Below are 16,077 nucleotides of genomic sequence, written 5' to 3'. Positions count from 1 at the left end.
GGCAGCTGTTTTCATAGAAAAAGTTCTGATAAATCCACTACTGGTCAAAGTTAGTGACTAGCTGGTGAACATGCGCTTATATAACTAATTTGCAGCAAATACGTTTTGAAGGAAACGTAATGCCCACCAATTTAAAATGTATTTTAACATAGTAAGGAAATATTGTTAATAAAAGTACCTGGCAAGCCACAAAAATGTTGCCACTGAACATATCAGTAAAATGTTCGCTGATAACGTACTTCATTTGTTAAATATTATAAATAAAATAGACAATCTTACTGTACTAGCAGGGGTTCCCAACCTTTGTCTTTAAGGGAACCCTTTTCTATCATTTTGTAAACTGAGGACGCCTGACTAAATGGCATCTTTTATGGATATTTCATTGTTCTTTTAGACAATTTACTTTACTTTACATTTACATTTCTTCACAGAAGTGAACCAAATGCTGAAATATAGGCATACTGTGTATCTTTTGATTTAGTTTTCTTACATTCCTTATAATCAAGAAGGTGATCATGAATCATGAAGCTTTGGTGATCCCTAGTGGATGTCCCGACTCCCAGGTCGTTTTTTCAATTTTCTTTCTGGGGACCCACTTTTTAGAAAAGACAAACCATGGCTTCCCACTTCACAGTGAGAAGAGCAAACGTTACTGACCATTTTTACTGCTATTTCTGCATCATGTTATATTTTCTTCAACCGGCAAAGCAGCCATTTTGAGGCGATATATGTTTGATAAATCACACCTTCATCATTAGTAAAACATTACACATTTAAATACTTTATAAATGGAACAAAATAAAGGCATTGAGGTTGTTTATTCCTCTCAGTTTGACAAACAGAATGTGCGCTCACTTTATGAGACAAATGTGTTTAAGAAAAGTTAAAGCTCTTGTTTTTTACCTCATCAGTAAAACAATGTGCACTTTTTAAATACATTATAAATGAGACACAATAAATGCATTTATGTTAACAGGCTTTTGTTTTTCCTCATAGTAGCAGTAATTTGGAGACCCCATCTCCTTTTTACAGAATGTACATTCACTTTATAAACGAGACAACTGCATTTAGCAGATGTTAAGGATCTCATTTTTCCATCATCAACAAAACAAAGTACACATTTTAAATAATTTATAAATGAGACACAATAAAAGCACTTAGGCAAACATAGTTTTGTTTTTTCCCCCAGTAGCAGTTATTTGGAAAACCTGTCTGCCTCTTACAGAATGTATGCTAAAAAAAATTTATTTGCAAACAAACAAAATCGACCCATGTCTGGGAATTAATGCATTATTGTGACAGCAGCATTACTCAAAATACAGCAGTGACTATTGGATAGTTAGTATAACATTTAACTGAAATCACATTTTTTTCCTTCACCATCCATCCCAACCACATCATCACTGTGTTACATAAAGAAAATTTCAAAAAATGTTGTCTCTGAATGTAATCAGAATGGTATTTTGTTGTCACCACAACATAATTATGAAACCAATTTAGTAGGCAAATGTTATTTATAGGAGATGGGGTTGCAGTGGAGCATGTAGCAGCTACATTTCCTAACAGTATGTAACTTCATAGGTAGGACTGACTTTACTGTTGATTAACCTGAATCACAACAGGAATGCAGTGCATTCCTTAAGACCAAACTAAATATTTTCATTCATTTGAAAGGTGAATTAAGGTATAAATAAAACCAAGAGAATGAGTCACAGTTAAGTAAAAGTGATAATCCAAGATGGCGCTGCATGATGGGCAATTACTGCAGCTCTTGTGTGGGTCCTAAGTAGCTCCTTCAGCAAGAGACTGCTGCCCCCGCAGTGCAAGAAGGAGGGCTACCAATGGCCCTTCATTCCATCAGCAGTCATTAACACCAGCATGACATAATGTAGCACTGTATGTTGTCTCTGTCTCATCACCCACTGCTTACAACATCACAGGTACTTTATTTGCACTATTTATTCATATATTTACCACATCCTACTTACTTCTTATACATACACATTCATTTTATACCCACACCTTATGCAAACCCTTTATATAATACCTAATATATACATACACAGATCAGCCATAACTCTGTGAGCACTGACAGTGAATAACACTGATTTTCTGGTTATCATGGCTCCTGTCAGTGGGGGGGGGGATATATCAGGCAGCAAGTGAACATTTTGTCCTCAGAGCTGATGTGTTAGAAGCAGGAAAAATGAGCACTGTGAGGATCTGAGCGACTTTGACAAGGGCCACATTGTGATGGCTAGATGACTGGGTCAGAGCATCTCCAAACCTGCAGCTCTTGTGGGGTGTTCCTGTCTGCAGAGGTCAGTATCTATCAAAAGTGCTCCAAGGAAGGAAAAGAACCAGAGACAGGGTCATGGGGGGGGGCAAGGCTCATTGATGCAGGTGGGGAGTGAAGGCTGGCCCGTGTGGTCCGATCCAACAGACGAGCTACTGTAGCTCAAACTGCTGAAACAGTTAATGCTGGTTCTGATAGAAAGAGGTCAGAACACACAGTGCAGAGCAGTCTGTTGGTATGGGACCACCAGGGTGCCCAGGTGCTCACAATGTTATGGCTGATAGCCTAAACATAGTTTAGTTCTTCTTGTTAAGATGATAACACATTGTTAGGATTACATTAAACCTGCACTGTGTGATTATACCCATATATATGTGTACGGTGGCCGACAAGGGCAAACGCGCCGCAAACGGCAAAACGCTGCAAACACGGGAATGACGCAAAACACAAACACATAAAACAAATGCAACAGAAAAACACAGCAACAGAAAAATGCTGCAATCACAGACACGAAGCAGAAGCAAAAACTTAGAAACCCAGAAAACAAATGCCAAAGAAAAATGCTGCAAATACCAAAAACACACAAAACCCCAAAACAACTGCAAGAGAGAAACACTGCAAATTCACTCCTCAAAACGGAAGTGCACCAGGCCACCAGGGGGACCAGACCTGAGGGATGGACCAGTCCTGTGGGACCACACCCGAAAGACATGAAGAAGAAGACGAAGAAGAAGAAAGTTGGCTAAGTTTTGGAGAGGAGAGTAAAAAGGTACGTTTTCCTTTATGTCTTTTTTAAACACATCTTTTATAATATTATAATTATAATATAATATTCTTCTATAATAATATTACAATATTATAGAAAGAATATTATAATATAATTATAATATTATTATATAATAACGATTACGGTGTTTAAAAAAGACATAAGGGGTTTTGTTTGTTTTTTGTATTTAAAGCATTTTTCTTTGGCATGTGTTTTGTGGGTTTCTAAGTTTTTGCTTCTGCTTTGTTTCTGTGATTGCAGCATTTTTCTGTTGCATTTGTTTTATGTGTTTGTGTGGTTTTGGTTTTTGCATCATTCCTGTGTTTGCAGCGTTTTGCCGTTTACAGCGCGATTGCCCATTTGCGGCGTATTTGCCCTTGTCGGCCACCGTATATGTGTGTATATATATTAGTCTCTACATAAATCCTTATTTTGATAGCATATGTTTCCATTAAATTACACTTGCTGTATATTTTTGTCCCCTGCAATTATATTTATTTCTACACTGTGCCACTACCTCCTGCTGTAATATTTGTGCACATTCCATCCATCTTTCAAGGCAATATTTTACATATGTGTGTAATAAATAATCTCTGCAATTATCTGTTCCATCAATTACATATGTGTATAGTGTACGTAATTCTTATTTTTCTATTTCTATTACATCCTGTGTTTTTCTATTTTTGTTCTATTTAATGTGTATCTTCTGTATATTCTGTTGTATCTTGAGCTGCTGTATGTAACAAGTGAATTTCCCCAGTGTGGGATCAAGTCTATTATCTTATCTAATCTTAGTTCCTAAAAAACATGCAATAGCGGTGCATAATGGCCAACATTGGACAGATTTTTTATTTTTTTGTAGTATATGACATCTGAACTGAAATCAATAGCATCATAGTGCTTCTGCAGAGAAGAATGTGAATGCTTTGGCCTATCGGAGTTCAACATGTCAGCCTATAAACCTTCAGGGTTTCTTAACACTGACCCTGAATATGGAAGGGTGTAAGAGAGAGAGAGACCAGTCAGGACACATGTCCTTGTGGAGACTGACAAAGATTTGTAGCCTGCACTGTAACACGGGTGCGTAGACCTAAACAAAAATAAAAACTCCCAATTGGAATTGATTATTTCACCATATAGTTGATGGTCAGCGAATACTACAGGCCATAGTGAATGTCTCAGGAGAAAAGGTTTGGCAGTACACAAACTGAAAGAACCACATCATTAGTTTCATTAGTGTATAATAAGATTTGTTCTACAGAGTCCACCGTGTTGCACCGCCATCTTTCTACAGTAGCCCAGAACAGATGGGCTACTGACGCTTAACCAAACCATTTCTTTTACGTAAAGTAAATGGGAAGTTAGCCAGCTTGGCCAGCAGAAGTCTCCTCTGAGAGTTTGTGTAGTATGTATTCGTGCAGGTCCTTTTTTTGGAGCGGGAAGGGGCTTTTTCTACTTAATGTGCCACTGAGGAGCTCTCATAGGAGCCGCCTCAAATGCTGTATCCAGTTCTCTTTATTTGTTCTGTCTGCTAACATTGAGGCAGCAGGCTTTATGACCTATACTGCAGTCAGCCACCAGGGGCCGATCCAGATGTTTTGGCTTAACTTTTGGAGAGCTATCATGTCGTCCATCTTTATATATGTCGATGTACATTGAGAGTAACGTAAACCCATAATCATATTCCTTGTATTGGACAATTTGAACATGAATGTTCACTAAACTAATGTTTGCTCCATATTGAACCTTGCATTTCAGTGGCCACATGTCCTTCACTTTCTCACCCTAACCCTTTTCCAACAAATGTTCACACTTTGGTTTGAACTGATGTTAATGAAATAAAATCTCTCATTCAGAAGTTCTTTCAAATTTTACTTAATATTTCTCTCAGCAGTCTAATGCAGTGTGTGAGATTTTTACTCAAAAACAATCTTTGTTGTTTTAAATGAATATTGTCTATCTAGAAATAAAATAACTTAAATTCCGCAGATTTTCATTCTGGGTCATGGCACAAAACTGCAAAAAAAAAAATCTACAGATTCTGTTTTGGTCCATAGTAAAATACAGACCTTTTAACGGTTGATTGCTGTTTATATATAAAAATATGTACATATAGATATAGATGTCATCATGTAAATTTAAACTGATTTATTCCTGAACTCTGTCCCCGTCACCTTTGCAATCACCTCTACGTGCGTATGTGTTTCAGGTGAGGATCATGTTACAAGAATGTCTCACCGTGGGCACGCCCCAACTTCACCATTCACCAGCAGGAAAAAAAGAAAAGAAAGAATGCCTTGTACGCCTTTCTGAATCCAAAGTCCAGAACAAGTGAAGTGCATTTGCTTCCCAGATGGACTCTCAAACCAAAACAGGGAAGGTTTACCTCCAACCACACAAAGCTGGCAAAGTGAGTACAGATTTAAACTTTTTCATAGTGATCATTAATGAGCCTGGGATATAAGCTTAAATATTTGGCTTTGTTTTCTTTCTTCTCCTTGGTTTGTGCTCTGATTACAGTCATAAAAACATAATCACAAAGACGCTACAGTAATAAGTAACTGAGATAGACTGAAAGATGATGTGCTGCAATACTGGCTTATGTAAATACTGTAACAGGTTAGACTTAATGTGTGTAAAGTATTATTTTCCCAGCTGAGGGAGTGAAGAATGAGTTATAGTTTTGGTAGAAGCAGCCTTTATGAGTGTTGCTCAGATGAAACTGCAGAGCAGGAATCCAAATGAACAAGTTGGAACATAACGCAGTTTCCACATTGCACATTCCTGTGCAGCACTGACAGAAAGCACACACTGTTACCAGTGCTGGTACCAAGGCAATGGCCATGTGACTGAATCGCAACCATCACACCTATAACCCAAAACTGGTATAGTTAGTAGAGAACCAAAAGTACTCTACTAACTATACACTGAGGGTTTAAATATGACATTGTAGTTCTGTAACAGCTGTTCCTTAACAGCACTGTAAAACTCACATACACAGGCAGGCATTCCCTCTTTTATTTTGAAGGAAAGACTGGGTCATAGGTTTGTGGTTGTTCGTCCTTATTTGCACTCTGACACTCCTCTGGACAGAGAGGATGTGACTAATGTTTAGGTTGAGGGTGGTGCAAGTGTGTATGGTGAAATTATGTAATCTATCATAAACTCTAACTACTGTATGTGACGTAGGTATATTTACATTTACTGCTACTGAGGTCATTGTAGCCAGTGTTATCCTGAGTTCTACTCCCTCTGTCACTATCCATCTCTCTCCGTCCCTTTCAGAAATGGAAGCCAGTGTGGTTGTCTCTGTTTCCCCCCAGTGCCAGTGGAGTGGGTCGACTGGAGATCCAGGATATGGGAGGTACAGAAAAGTTTTCTACTTCAGTCACCATTTTAAAACTTCAAATTTTAAAGCTGCAGTTGGAAATTTTTGCAAGAATCCACCGGCCCTGAACGAAAACAACCGATCAGAGCCAGGTTTATTGTTGAGTTTCATTCCCAGAAAGGTCACCAGGCAGGGGAAGTCTACTAAAAGATGCTTTTAAGTTGCATTATGGGAAATATAGGATCCAGTGTTTTTGGAGCTCGGCCCATTACTAGGGAATGCAATTCAGTGCAGCTCTGCCACTACTATATCGATTCTGACCATTCTCTTTTTAATGTGTGTTTTTAATGTTTAATTGGGGCTCAGGAGGCAGAGCGGCTCATCCATTAATCCGAAGGTTGGTGGTGTGACATCGGTGTATGCGTGTGAGGTTAGGAAACACTGCTGTAATACAGACTACAGTTAGTCTGCTTTTAGTTTTATTTGGGTACATAATTAAAAGTGCTAATAAATATCAGTTGTATGAGCTTGGGTTATTGCATATGTAGATATATTTCTAAAGTTATTTCCAGCTGAATGAAAGCTTTGGAAAAAACACATATAGTGCATCCCAAATGCTGCATGTTTTCAGAAGTTAGAAGAATGCCTGAAAAACCTTTTCATATTACTTCCAAATGTGAATCCAGAAAAAACACGAGCAGGGAGAGATGAGTACAACCGTTGTCAGCCCACAGGTGGATGCTGGGATACGTTTGACATGAATACAGCAACAGAGAGCAGCAGCCAAACATGCGCAGAGAGTTTGACAGCTTAAATAGAGCCCAGAATTGGTGATGGCATTATACAAGCTCAGCCATGCATCTTCAACACGCAGCTCCTCTCGGGGTTATCTCTCTGACGATGTGCGAAAGCTGTACTTGTGTGCAGATTTACATTTACTGGATGCACATATAAATAATCCAAGGAACACAAAGTGACATGGAGTTTTAGAATGATAACTGGGCCTAAAACCATAGCAAATTACTATAAAAGAGGAACACGTTGGAGTGATGAAAGCTGAGACACAATAAGGGCTGGAGAACACTGTTAGAGTCTGCAGGCATGAATGATGGCCCGCATGTGTGTGATGACCATGTGCCAGCTGAGTCAGGTCCCAGAGGATGAGATGAACACCGAGACGGGGTTCAAGAGGACAGTAGGACCGCAGTTGATTTGTGAGCTGACCTCAAAGTGTCTAAGTGGCTGCTGCGTTAAGAGTCGGTTAAATTAGGAAGGGAAGACAAGGAAGGAGCTTCTCTTTTCTATTTCCTCTATCCTACTTAGGAATTTTTGTGTGAAAGCAAAAGAGATTCCTTAATGCCAGATCATTTCCATTCAATATGATATTCAATGAATAATAATTAAGATTGAGAATAATATAGAATGTATAGAAAATACAATAAACTAATCACCTATCAACCTTTTTTATGGAGTTACCCCCCCCCACACACACACACACACACACACACACACACACACACACACACACACACACACAATACATATAAAATGACCTGTGTTTTTAAAAGCCTTAGGTGAGGACATAAAAATGAAAATGACGACCTCTAGTGTTTGTTATTTGTGCTTGTGTATAATTTAATTTTGTCTGAGTTTTCATTTGATTCCAACTTATTCAGGCCATTTAATGCATTTCTAATGTGTTCTTTTATTTGTCATTTTTTAATCCTCAAGATGTTTGGCATCTGTTTGTATTACTTTGTCTTTTTAAGTTTTTGACTTTTAATTTAAATTACCAGAGTGAACCTGAATAATCTGTCTCATTTACACATCGGAGCTCAGTTCAGTTTTAGTCTCTTAGCAATGAGACGTTCTTTTTTCCTGTCAGCTTATGAATCACTTTTTAGATCTTTTTCCGACCTGAGGATGTTTTTTTTAGTGGGGCTTGACATTGTTCAGACAGGTAACTGTCTTTGGGGGTAAAGTCCAGCAGGGCTACCAAACTGCAATCCACAAACAAACGAAAAATAAACAGCAGGACTCAATAAGACCTGGCAGGCCTGCGATACAGGGGCGTTTCCAGACTTCTTGACTGGGGTGGCACAAGTGGGGCACTGACTTATGCAGGGTTGGCATGAAGTATGTGTCTCAGTTTTCCAGTCATTCTCAATTTATGTTCCAACACTGTTTATGGACCCCAGTATGCAGAAATATTCAAATACACAAGGCAAAAAATTACACATTCACATGCATGGTTTTGCCTAAAACTTGAGAAATTGAGAAATCAAAGTACACTTGTGTAGATAAATGAATCCATGGTAAATACTGCCGCTTCTTTTTAGTTAAACACATAACACATAGCTGTTTGCAGCATTTCTGATTGAATAATTTATCAAATTTAAATGAATTGCAAAAATGCATTGCACTCGCCTGACAAGAAGACAGCACTGTTGACAGGGTCAGGCTAATGTTCACATGACACCAGGGTTGGGAGGGTTACATCAAAAATGTATTCCGATATTTAATTACCTGTTAAAAAATGTCAGTAACCTAATCCAGTAAGTAATCCAAAAGTAATATAACCTGATTTCCGTAACTTTTGGATTACAGCAAATATACAAATAAAGACAAGAGAAAAGAAAAGTCAATAAGAAGTATTGGTGCAAGTGTATTGTATGTATACAATGTAAGCTTCGAAAAGAAAATGAAAACGGAAAAAACTGATACTATCGGATCGGCACATCCCTAGTGTGAACACCTGAGTTGCTCACACATAAACAGAAGATGAGCCGGTCTGTGAGCCTCATCTGTTAAAACAATTCCTATACACAAGATTAATTTTCCATTGCTAAAACAAGTCAGCACATCAGCTGTAGAAATGCTGTTATCGACAGCTTCTCCATTTATCTCAGTGATTTTATGGGTTAAGGATATTTTCATAATTTTAGAGCAAAAATGTGTCTCCTGACTGACACATGTCATTTGTTTCTTGGTGTAAAGCACCTGGGTTCCTTTTGAGTAAGGCTTGCTCCATTTCTCATCCAGCCAAAATACTCCTCACGCCTCCTACTTAAAGCTATCACCTGTGGCTATTTGGCATCCAGGAAAGCAAGTTGCCTCATGCAGTTTCTCCTCCCTGAGAGCGTTTGTGCACAATATTCTCTCTGCTCACAATGCAAACTGTGTGTGACTACAGCAGGTAAATTTGGCAGATGTATGAAGCAACTACTACTCACATTAATTAATAATTAGTTCCACATTAATAGAGTGGTTGCCCAAATGATAATAAGTTGATATATGGGCACCAGCTGGCTGGTTGTTGCTGCGTGTCATCCCCTCTCTCTCTACCCACCTTTCCTGTCTATCTACAGCTGTCACTATCCAATAAAGCCAGTAAAAGGCCAAAAAAATAACTGGGAAAAAAAAGTAAATAAAATAAGTTGATATATAACATAAATACATTACAGGTGCATATTCAAGGGCTGCAGGGTCTCTGCAGGTACAGACACTGATGATGTCCTGCATAGTATGCCTTTAACACTCCTGTGTCTCTTTGTCCATCATGTATCCTCCAGGTATTGGTGGTGGAGGTGAGCACAGCACTGCGGTCCGGAGACACCACCAGCCTCACACGGACAGGAAGCTGAAGGTGGTCCTGCTGTCCGAGCTGATCAGTGTCCTCAGGCTCCCCCCAAACGCTGAGGCTTGTCCCATGGTCAGCCTCTCTGGTTGTTTTATAATGTTCACACGTATCAGAAATATAGGCAGATAAATACTTCAAGCTGCCATCTGTGCCGTTTGCAGGACAACATGTCAGCCTTTTGTGTGGAGGCACGGGACAGAACGATGGTGTTTGCTGCACTCAAAGACGACTGTGTGGAGTGGGTAGAAAAACTGTGTCACAGCACATTTCAGGTGAGATTCCGTACCTTGCTAATTGTAAAGGCAAAACAGGCCATTTTTGTAGCAAGCGTATAACTCAGTTTTTTACAGATACACAGGCATTATTTTCTAATCTGATTTAACTTCCCTCTGCTCTCCTTGCTCTGTCTCTCTCAGAGAGGTGGTGGCTCAGGCTCTGCTAAGCTTCAAATGGAGGAAAACCAGATATATGCCTCAGCAGATGATGGTAAAGTTCCTATGGTTTATCTTCTCATCTTCTTCACCTTGTTCCCCTTGTCTGAGTTTCATTATCTCTGCTCCCCACCTTTCACCAACTGTCAGTGTCAGAGCTGGAACAAATATCAGCAGGGGGGCACCAAATTATTGGCAAGCGGCAGTGTAGTCATGCATTGTGAAAAAAAAAAAAATTGCTCCCCAGGACAAAATACTATGAAAATGTCACAAAAATGCATTCTTGTCACTTTATTTCCTATCAATCAGACTAAACACACAAGAAGGGATCACTTAGGTGTAAATAAATGCAAGGAGAAGCACCTCACTCCAGCCAGTCCCAAGCAGCAAAAAAGGCCCAACTTCTCTTAAATCATCCACAGTGGTGTCAGACTCAACAGCAGCGTCAGCCCAGAAGGATGTAGCATTAAGATGAGGGTTAGTAGTAGCTGCTGACACTAACAGCGACTCATAGGACTAAAAGATCATCATCAAGCCTTGGCTGTGAACTTATTGCTATTGAACTGGTATAGGTACCAGATGTAGCCTGGAGGATCTGCTCAGGGTCCTGCGTTTACAGATGCCATATCAAATTAACACATTATGAATGGCTGTACTTCGGGAAGTGAACGGATACCTTGTGTTCATGCCGCAGTACATCCTGCCCAATCAGTGATGTGCAACTCTCAATAGAGATAAGAAGAAAACAAGATAGTGAACTTGTTAGCTACTTCCATAATCAGCTCAGAAAAAAAGGATGTGTTAGGATACATCATTTTAATTAATGTAAAAATAGCTTACTTCTCAAAATAAGCTAAGGTACTGTTAATAACTTAAAGGGCCAGTGTGTAGAATTCAGTGGCATCTAGTGGTGAAGTTGCAGATTGCCACTAACTGAACGCCGCTCGAGTCTGCATTTGACAACCCGAGAATGAGAACGGGCTGTAAAGTGTGTGTCTCATTTTAAGGTAACGAAAACACAACCACTCTATTCAAGCTGATTATACACCAATGAAAACATACCTATGAATATTTTATTCCATTTCTTCCTATACATCCTCCTAAATGTTACACACTGAACCTTAAACAAATCTGGTGGCACTTTTGCTAATGTTAGCTAAGTTATCTGACGACTGTGCTTGTCACTGTAGTGTATGGTCCATGCTTGTCTCTCACATATTTGCTTACAGATGTGATGTACATATATGACACCATAATACCTGTGCTCCTATATTATACCTCATCAGACTCCATCCAAAAGCCGATTAAAAAAAGTCTTAATTAATAACATTCTGAATCCAACTCATCATTTCTCCGGACCAAATGACAGTAGTTGATAAAGAACAAGCTATCTTTCTTTATTTGCATCTCTGTTCAGAGCTGCACATGTGCGGTACCAATTGAGCAGGATGTAAGGATCGGGCAGCAAACCAAATCATAATGTGTTAATGTGCTTGGTCATCTGTAAATGCAGGTCTCTGAGCAGATCTGACAGGGTGAGCACATCTGGTACCTATACCAGTTAACCACTTTGCTGTGAATAGGATGAAAACATTCAGGCAAAAAATATGCATACGCAAGTGCGTCATAGCGAACTTGTTTTGTTTGCATAGTAATGACACAAAGAATATTCTCTTTCCTCTTTCCAGCCTCAGAGTTCTGGGTGGTGGTTCAGAAGACCGACGCAGCAACACGTTGCGGTCTGCAGGGGTCATACTGGCTGCAGGTGGGGCCACAATCACTGCTGCTGAGAGAAACACAGAAAAAGAAAATAGTTAGAGAATGGCCCTACGAACTGCTGCGACGATATGGAAAAGATAAGGTAAGGTTTCCAATATCATAAACCAGCTTGCCCTCTTACTGCTTATATGGTGTTGATTAAAACTGAATTATACAAATTTCACATGGGTAGGCATTATTACATTCTTAGATCTACTGGTTTTAAGAAAAGGATTTATGTGCCTCTTGTTCTTACCAGCTGGCCATAACCATTGAAGCAGGTAGACGCTGTGACTCTGGTCCTGGAACCTTCACCTTTGAGACGCAGCAGGCTGAGAACATATTCTCCCTGATTCAGAGCACCATCAAACGGAAGACTTCAACTGTTACTTCCGGCAACCAAAACCAAGACGGTGATAAAGTTATTGTAACCAACATACAGGCTCATTCCCCTCTCCCCAAGATACCTGATATGACCAGTATGGCTGCCAGTCTGGAAAGCAAACTGAGGACACAGGAGAGGAAACCCGCTGCTTTCGATGAGAGTGTGCATGCTCAAGAAGGTCTGATTGGTTCATCAGAGTGTGTATCAGCACAGCCAGCTCCTATCACCCTCATGCCTCTTCCAATGGTACCCACAAATGATAGCCACTCTGGACGCCATCTTGATAACCAATCAGAAGCTGTATATGCTGACCCAGCTGACTGCATTCAACCCGTACCAAAACCACAACCAACCATGGCTCTGTATGTAGACCCTGTAAGTGTTCTCCCACTCACACCCCCAAGTTCAAGAAGAACTCTCACCCCCCCACCCAACTCCTCCGTTTCACATTCCAACTTTAACATCGATCACCCGGATTCAGTCTATTCAGAGGTCTATGACAAAATCAGTCCAGTCCAGAAAAAACAAACTCTCATTCAGAGAAAAGGGAAAACAAAGTGTTTTGCAGATGATGAACCCATTTATACCGAACCTGTGAGCAACAAGGAAGAAGTGTCTCATAAAAAAGAAAGCAAACCAGACCCATTTGCCCACCTTTACGCTCAAGTCTGCAAAACAGCACCGTCATCTAGTCCTTCTTCATCCTCTAACACCAATTCTTCTGCCTCTCCTACTGCCAGTATGAGCACAACAAATGCCACAGACCAGTCTCTTGATGATGTAATCTACGAAAACCTGGGCATCATTTAATTCAGTTGTCAAGAGTAGCTTAATACTAAATTGTTGGGATGTGCATTTCCATTTAAAGCTGATGCGATATACATCTTGATGCATTGCCAATGATCCGATACAGTAAAGATACATATGAAGCAGCTACCAGTGATACGATTCACCCCTCTTGCGATGCAGTGAGATTCCACATTTTTTGTTATGATGCTATGCAATTCAGTATGGCAGAGATAGTTTGATTTTATTTCTTTAGTTCTTCTTAGAGCTCCTTGAAAAACAGTTTAGAGAGGAGGAATCAATCTGAATATACAATTGTTAGTCACATTTCAAAATAATAAAGGCACTGAGCCTCTGTAAGTAATGATATAGAAAAGATTTTAAAGATGTTCAAAACAGGGCATCCTGAGTTCATCCCATATTGTATTATTTGATGCAAACTTTTTTTATCAGGGCAGCCACATCCTGAATGTATGCCGGTGCATCGATACAAGTCGGTGAGTCTCATAATTCCTACTAAAATGGTAAATGGACTGTACTTATATATCGCCTTTCTACTCTTTGGACCACTCAATGCGCCATACACTACATGCCACACTCATCCCCATTCACACACATTCACACACTGATGGCAGTGGCTGCCACACAAGGTGCCAACTGCTCACCAGAACGGAAACTAATCATTCATATACACTCATACAACGATGCACAGCATTGGGAGCAATTTGGGGTTCAGTGTCTTGCTCAAGGTCACTTCGACATGCAGCGAGAGGAGCATGATTGAACCGCCAGCCCTCCGATTAGTGGATGACCCGCTCTACCCCTGAGCCACAGCCTAGAGCCTGACATGACAATGACTGCTAGAGACTGTGGAAGTTCATAGCGAAAGATTATATCATGCCTGGTTAGCACTTCTCTTGCATGGATTTGCATGTATGTGTTTACAAATAATTGTAAACAAAGTTAAACTTGTAACAATCATATTATTGTCGGCTCAATAATCGCAGAGGGCCAGATTTCTAGTTAAAAGAGTACTGTAATGGCATTTTTTAAGAACCTATACAACCGTTTGACCTGTTCATTGTAAAACCATATGCAACTATTAAAGAGGCTATTATATCCATATAACCTTTAGCCCTGTTTCTAACTACACTCTATGTCCAATTAACAGTGGGATGTTGAGACTTCACTAAGAAGCCAAGGACATGATCATCTCACCACACTATCTGTCTGTTTACTGTCCCACAACTCAGGAATGTGTAACTGTGTTGGAGTGACACTCCATCAGGGATAAAACTATACTGTTTCTTCGAATCAGGGCTCTTTCTGACTTTCACATATGAAAGTGTGGGATGGTTGCGTTTAAACCATTCATGGATGACTTGAATAAAACCTTACAGAAAGACAAGATCATACTTTGTATGCTTTATTAAACAAATTGCCACCACAGTGCTTGTTGCTTTTCTGTAAAATTTTCGGACTTATAATGTTTTTAAAAAGTATTCAAATTGATGCAGCAGAATCATCTTTTTTAATTTCACACATTTTTACTTGGTAAAACCTGGTACCGACATTACCCACAATGCATCTACAGCTAGATTCGAGTGTGTTATGCTAGTGGCACCCAATGTAGCCTACCATTAAGCAGGGATGAGGAGCAGCTACAGAGGTCTGGTATGCTCACCTCTTTCTAATTCCACACCAACAGATTTATTTTATTTTCAAACTTCCACGCCAACTGACGCTGACTCTGAGGACCTCACACAGCTCCCGCTGGGGCCACATCATACAACTTTTTTACATAATGTAGTAGTACTATAACACTTGTAAACAGAGTCTGATGTGTAAAATGGGTTTCCCCCTTAAATAAATACAGCCCCATTTTAAAACGATTTCATGAATATTATGATAATAGCAATCCCCCCCCCACAAATTTCAACTAAAGTGGCAGGATCAGGCCCATGCACTTAATGGTAAGTTTCAGACTTTTATATATTTATATCTGACAATTGTTTACCTATGATATTGTTCTGTTGATAAGAATATTTACAAGAAATTGTCTTATAGTCAGTGCCTGAAATTGGCCAGTACTCATACGAGTACCCTTATTTCTTACTCAGTACCTCAGGTGAGCATGACCGTACCCGGAACTGAGGTCACCAAGGTCTGGACCTTAAAAATAACTAACTCTGATGCTTTGATGCATGCCCGTACAGCAGAGCTGGTGAGATACTACTAAATGCCTGCGTAACTGCGTCTCTGTGTAAACACAGCCAGCTTAATGCTGAGAAGACAGTGCTGAAAATGTCCTTGTTAAAAAATATTTTTGAAATGTTAGTTATGTTGAAATAGGGTATTGGCACCTTTTTAGGTCCAATTCATGCACTACTTACAGTTCAGTCAGACAACTCACGTTTGAAATGTTTATTAAGCAGTATAGCATATTTAGATTCTGTCGTCTAGGCTCCGACCTCATCACTCCCCCGCAGATATGTTTACAAAGAGATATTGGGGAGTGATGCGCAAATACCTTAACCCCCAGTCGGAGCCTACAGGTGGATGCTGGGGGGGTGGTGGGGCTTACAGCGCAAGCAGGCAGCAATAGTTTACAGAGCAGCAGCAATGTGATGCAAGGCAACACAGCAGAGGGAGAGCTGTGAAATTGTGCCGCTTAAATAGACCGCCAG

The 16,077-nt window shown here is 39.8% G+C and overlaps 1 protein-coding gene and 1 long non-coding RNA gene across 2 annotated transcripts in view; one reads left to right on the top strand and one right to left on the bottom strand.

Annotated features, from left to right (window-relative positions):
- Nucleotides 1–799: 799 nt before the first annotated feature.
- Nucleotides 800–16,077, bottom strand: part of LOC127355388 (uncharacterized) — a 104,197-nt gene continuing 88,919 nt past the window's right edge. Inside the window, exon 3 of the long non-coding RNA XR_007881746.1 lies at nt 800–2,329. This is a non-coding gene — a long non-coding RNA (uncharacterized LOC127355388). The remainder of the gene's footprint in view (nt 2,330–16,077) is intronic.
- Nucleotides 5,319–14,839, top strand: dok1a (docking protein 1a). Its single transcript, XM_051386124.1, has 7 exons — nt 5,319–5,472; nt 6,348–6,426; nt 9,963–10,102; nt 10,192–10,302; nt 10,447–10,516; nt 12,150–12,322; nt 12,479–14,839. Exons 1-7 carry the CDS (start codon nt 5,416–5,418, stop codon nt 13,412–13,414), a joined length of 1,566 nt encoding a protein of 521 aa, XP_051242084.1. The 5' UTR covers nt 5,319–5,415; the 3' UTR covers nt 13,415–14,839.

The sequence above is a fragment of the Dicentrarchus labrax genome, unplaced genomic scaffold (genome assembly GCF_905237075.1).
Source record: "Dicentrarchus labrax unplaced genomic scaffold, dlabrax2021, whole genome shotgun sequence".
NCBI classification, from domain to species: domain Eukaryota; kingdom Metazoa; phylum Chordata; class Actinopteri; family Moronidae; genus Dicentrarchus; species Dicentrarchus labrax.
The sequence above is the reverse complement of the archived record's forward strand: the minus strand, read 5'-3'. Positions and strand labels throughout refer to the sequence as shown.

What these genes read in the sequence shown, in the direction of transcription:
- dok1a (XM_051386124.1), top strand. Translation starts at nt 5,416, where the DNA reads ATGGACTCTCAAACCAAAACAGGGAAGGTTTACCTCCAACCACACAAA. An exon ending in AACCACACAAAGCTGGCAAA is followed by an intron (nt 5,473 to 6,347) that starts GTGAGTACAGAT and finishes CGTCCCTTTCAG; the next exon opens with AAATGGAAGCCAGTGTGGTT. An exon ending in GACGATATGGAAAAGATAAG is followed by an intron (nt 12,323 to 12,478) that starts GTAAGGTTTCCA and finishes TGTTCTTACCAG; the next exon opens with CTGGCCATAACCATTGAAGC.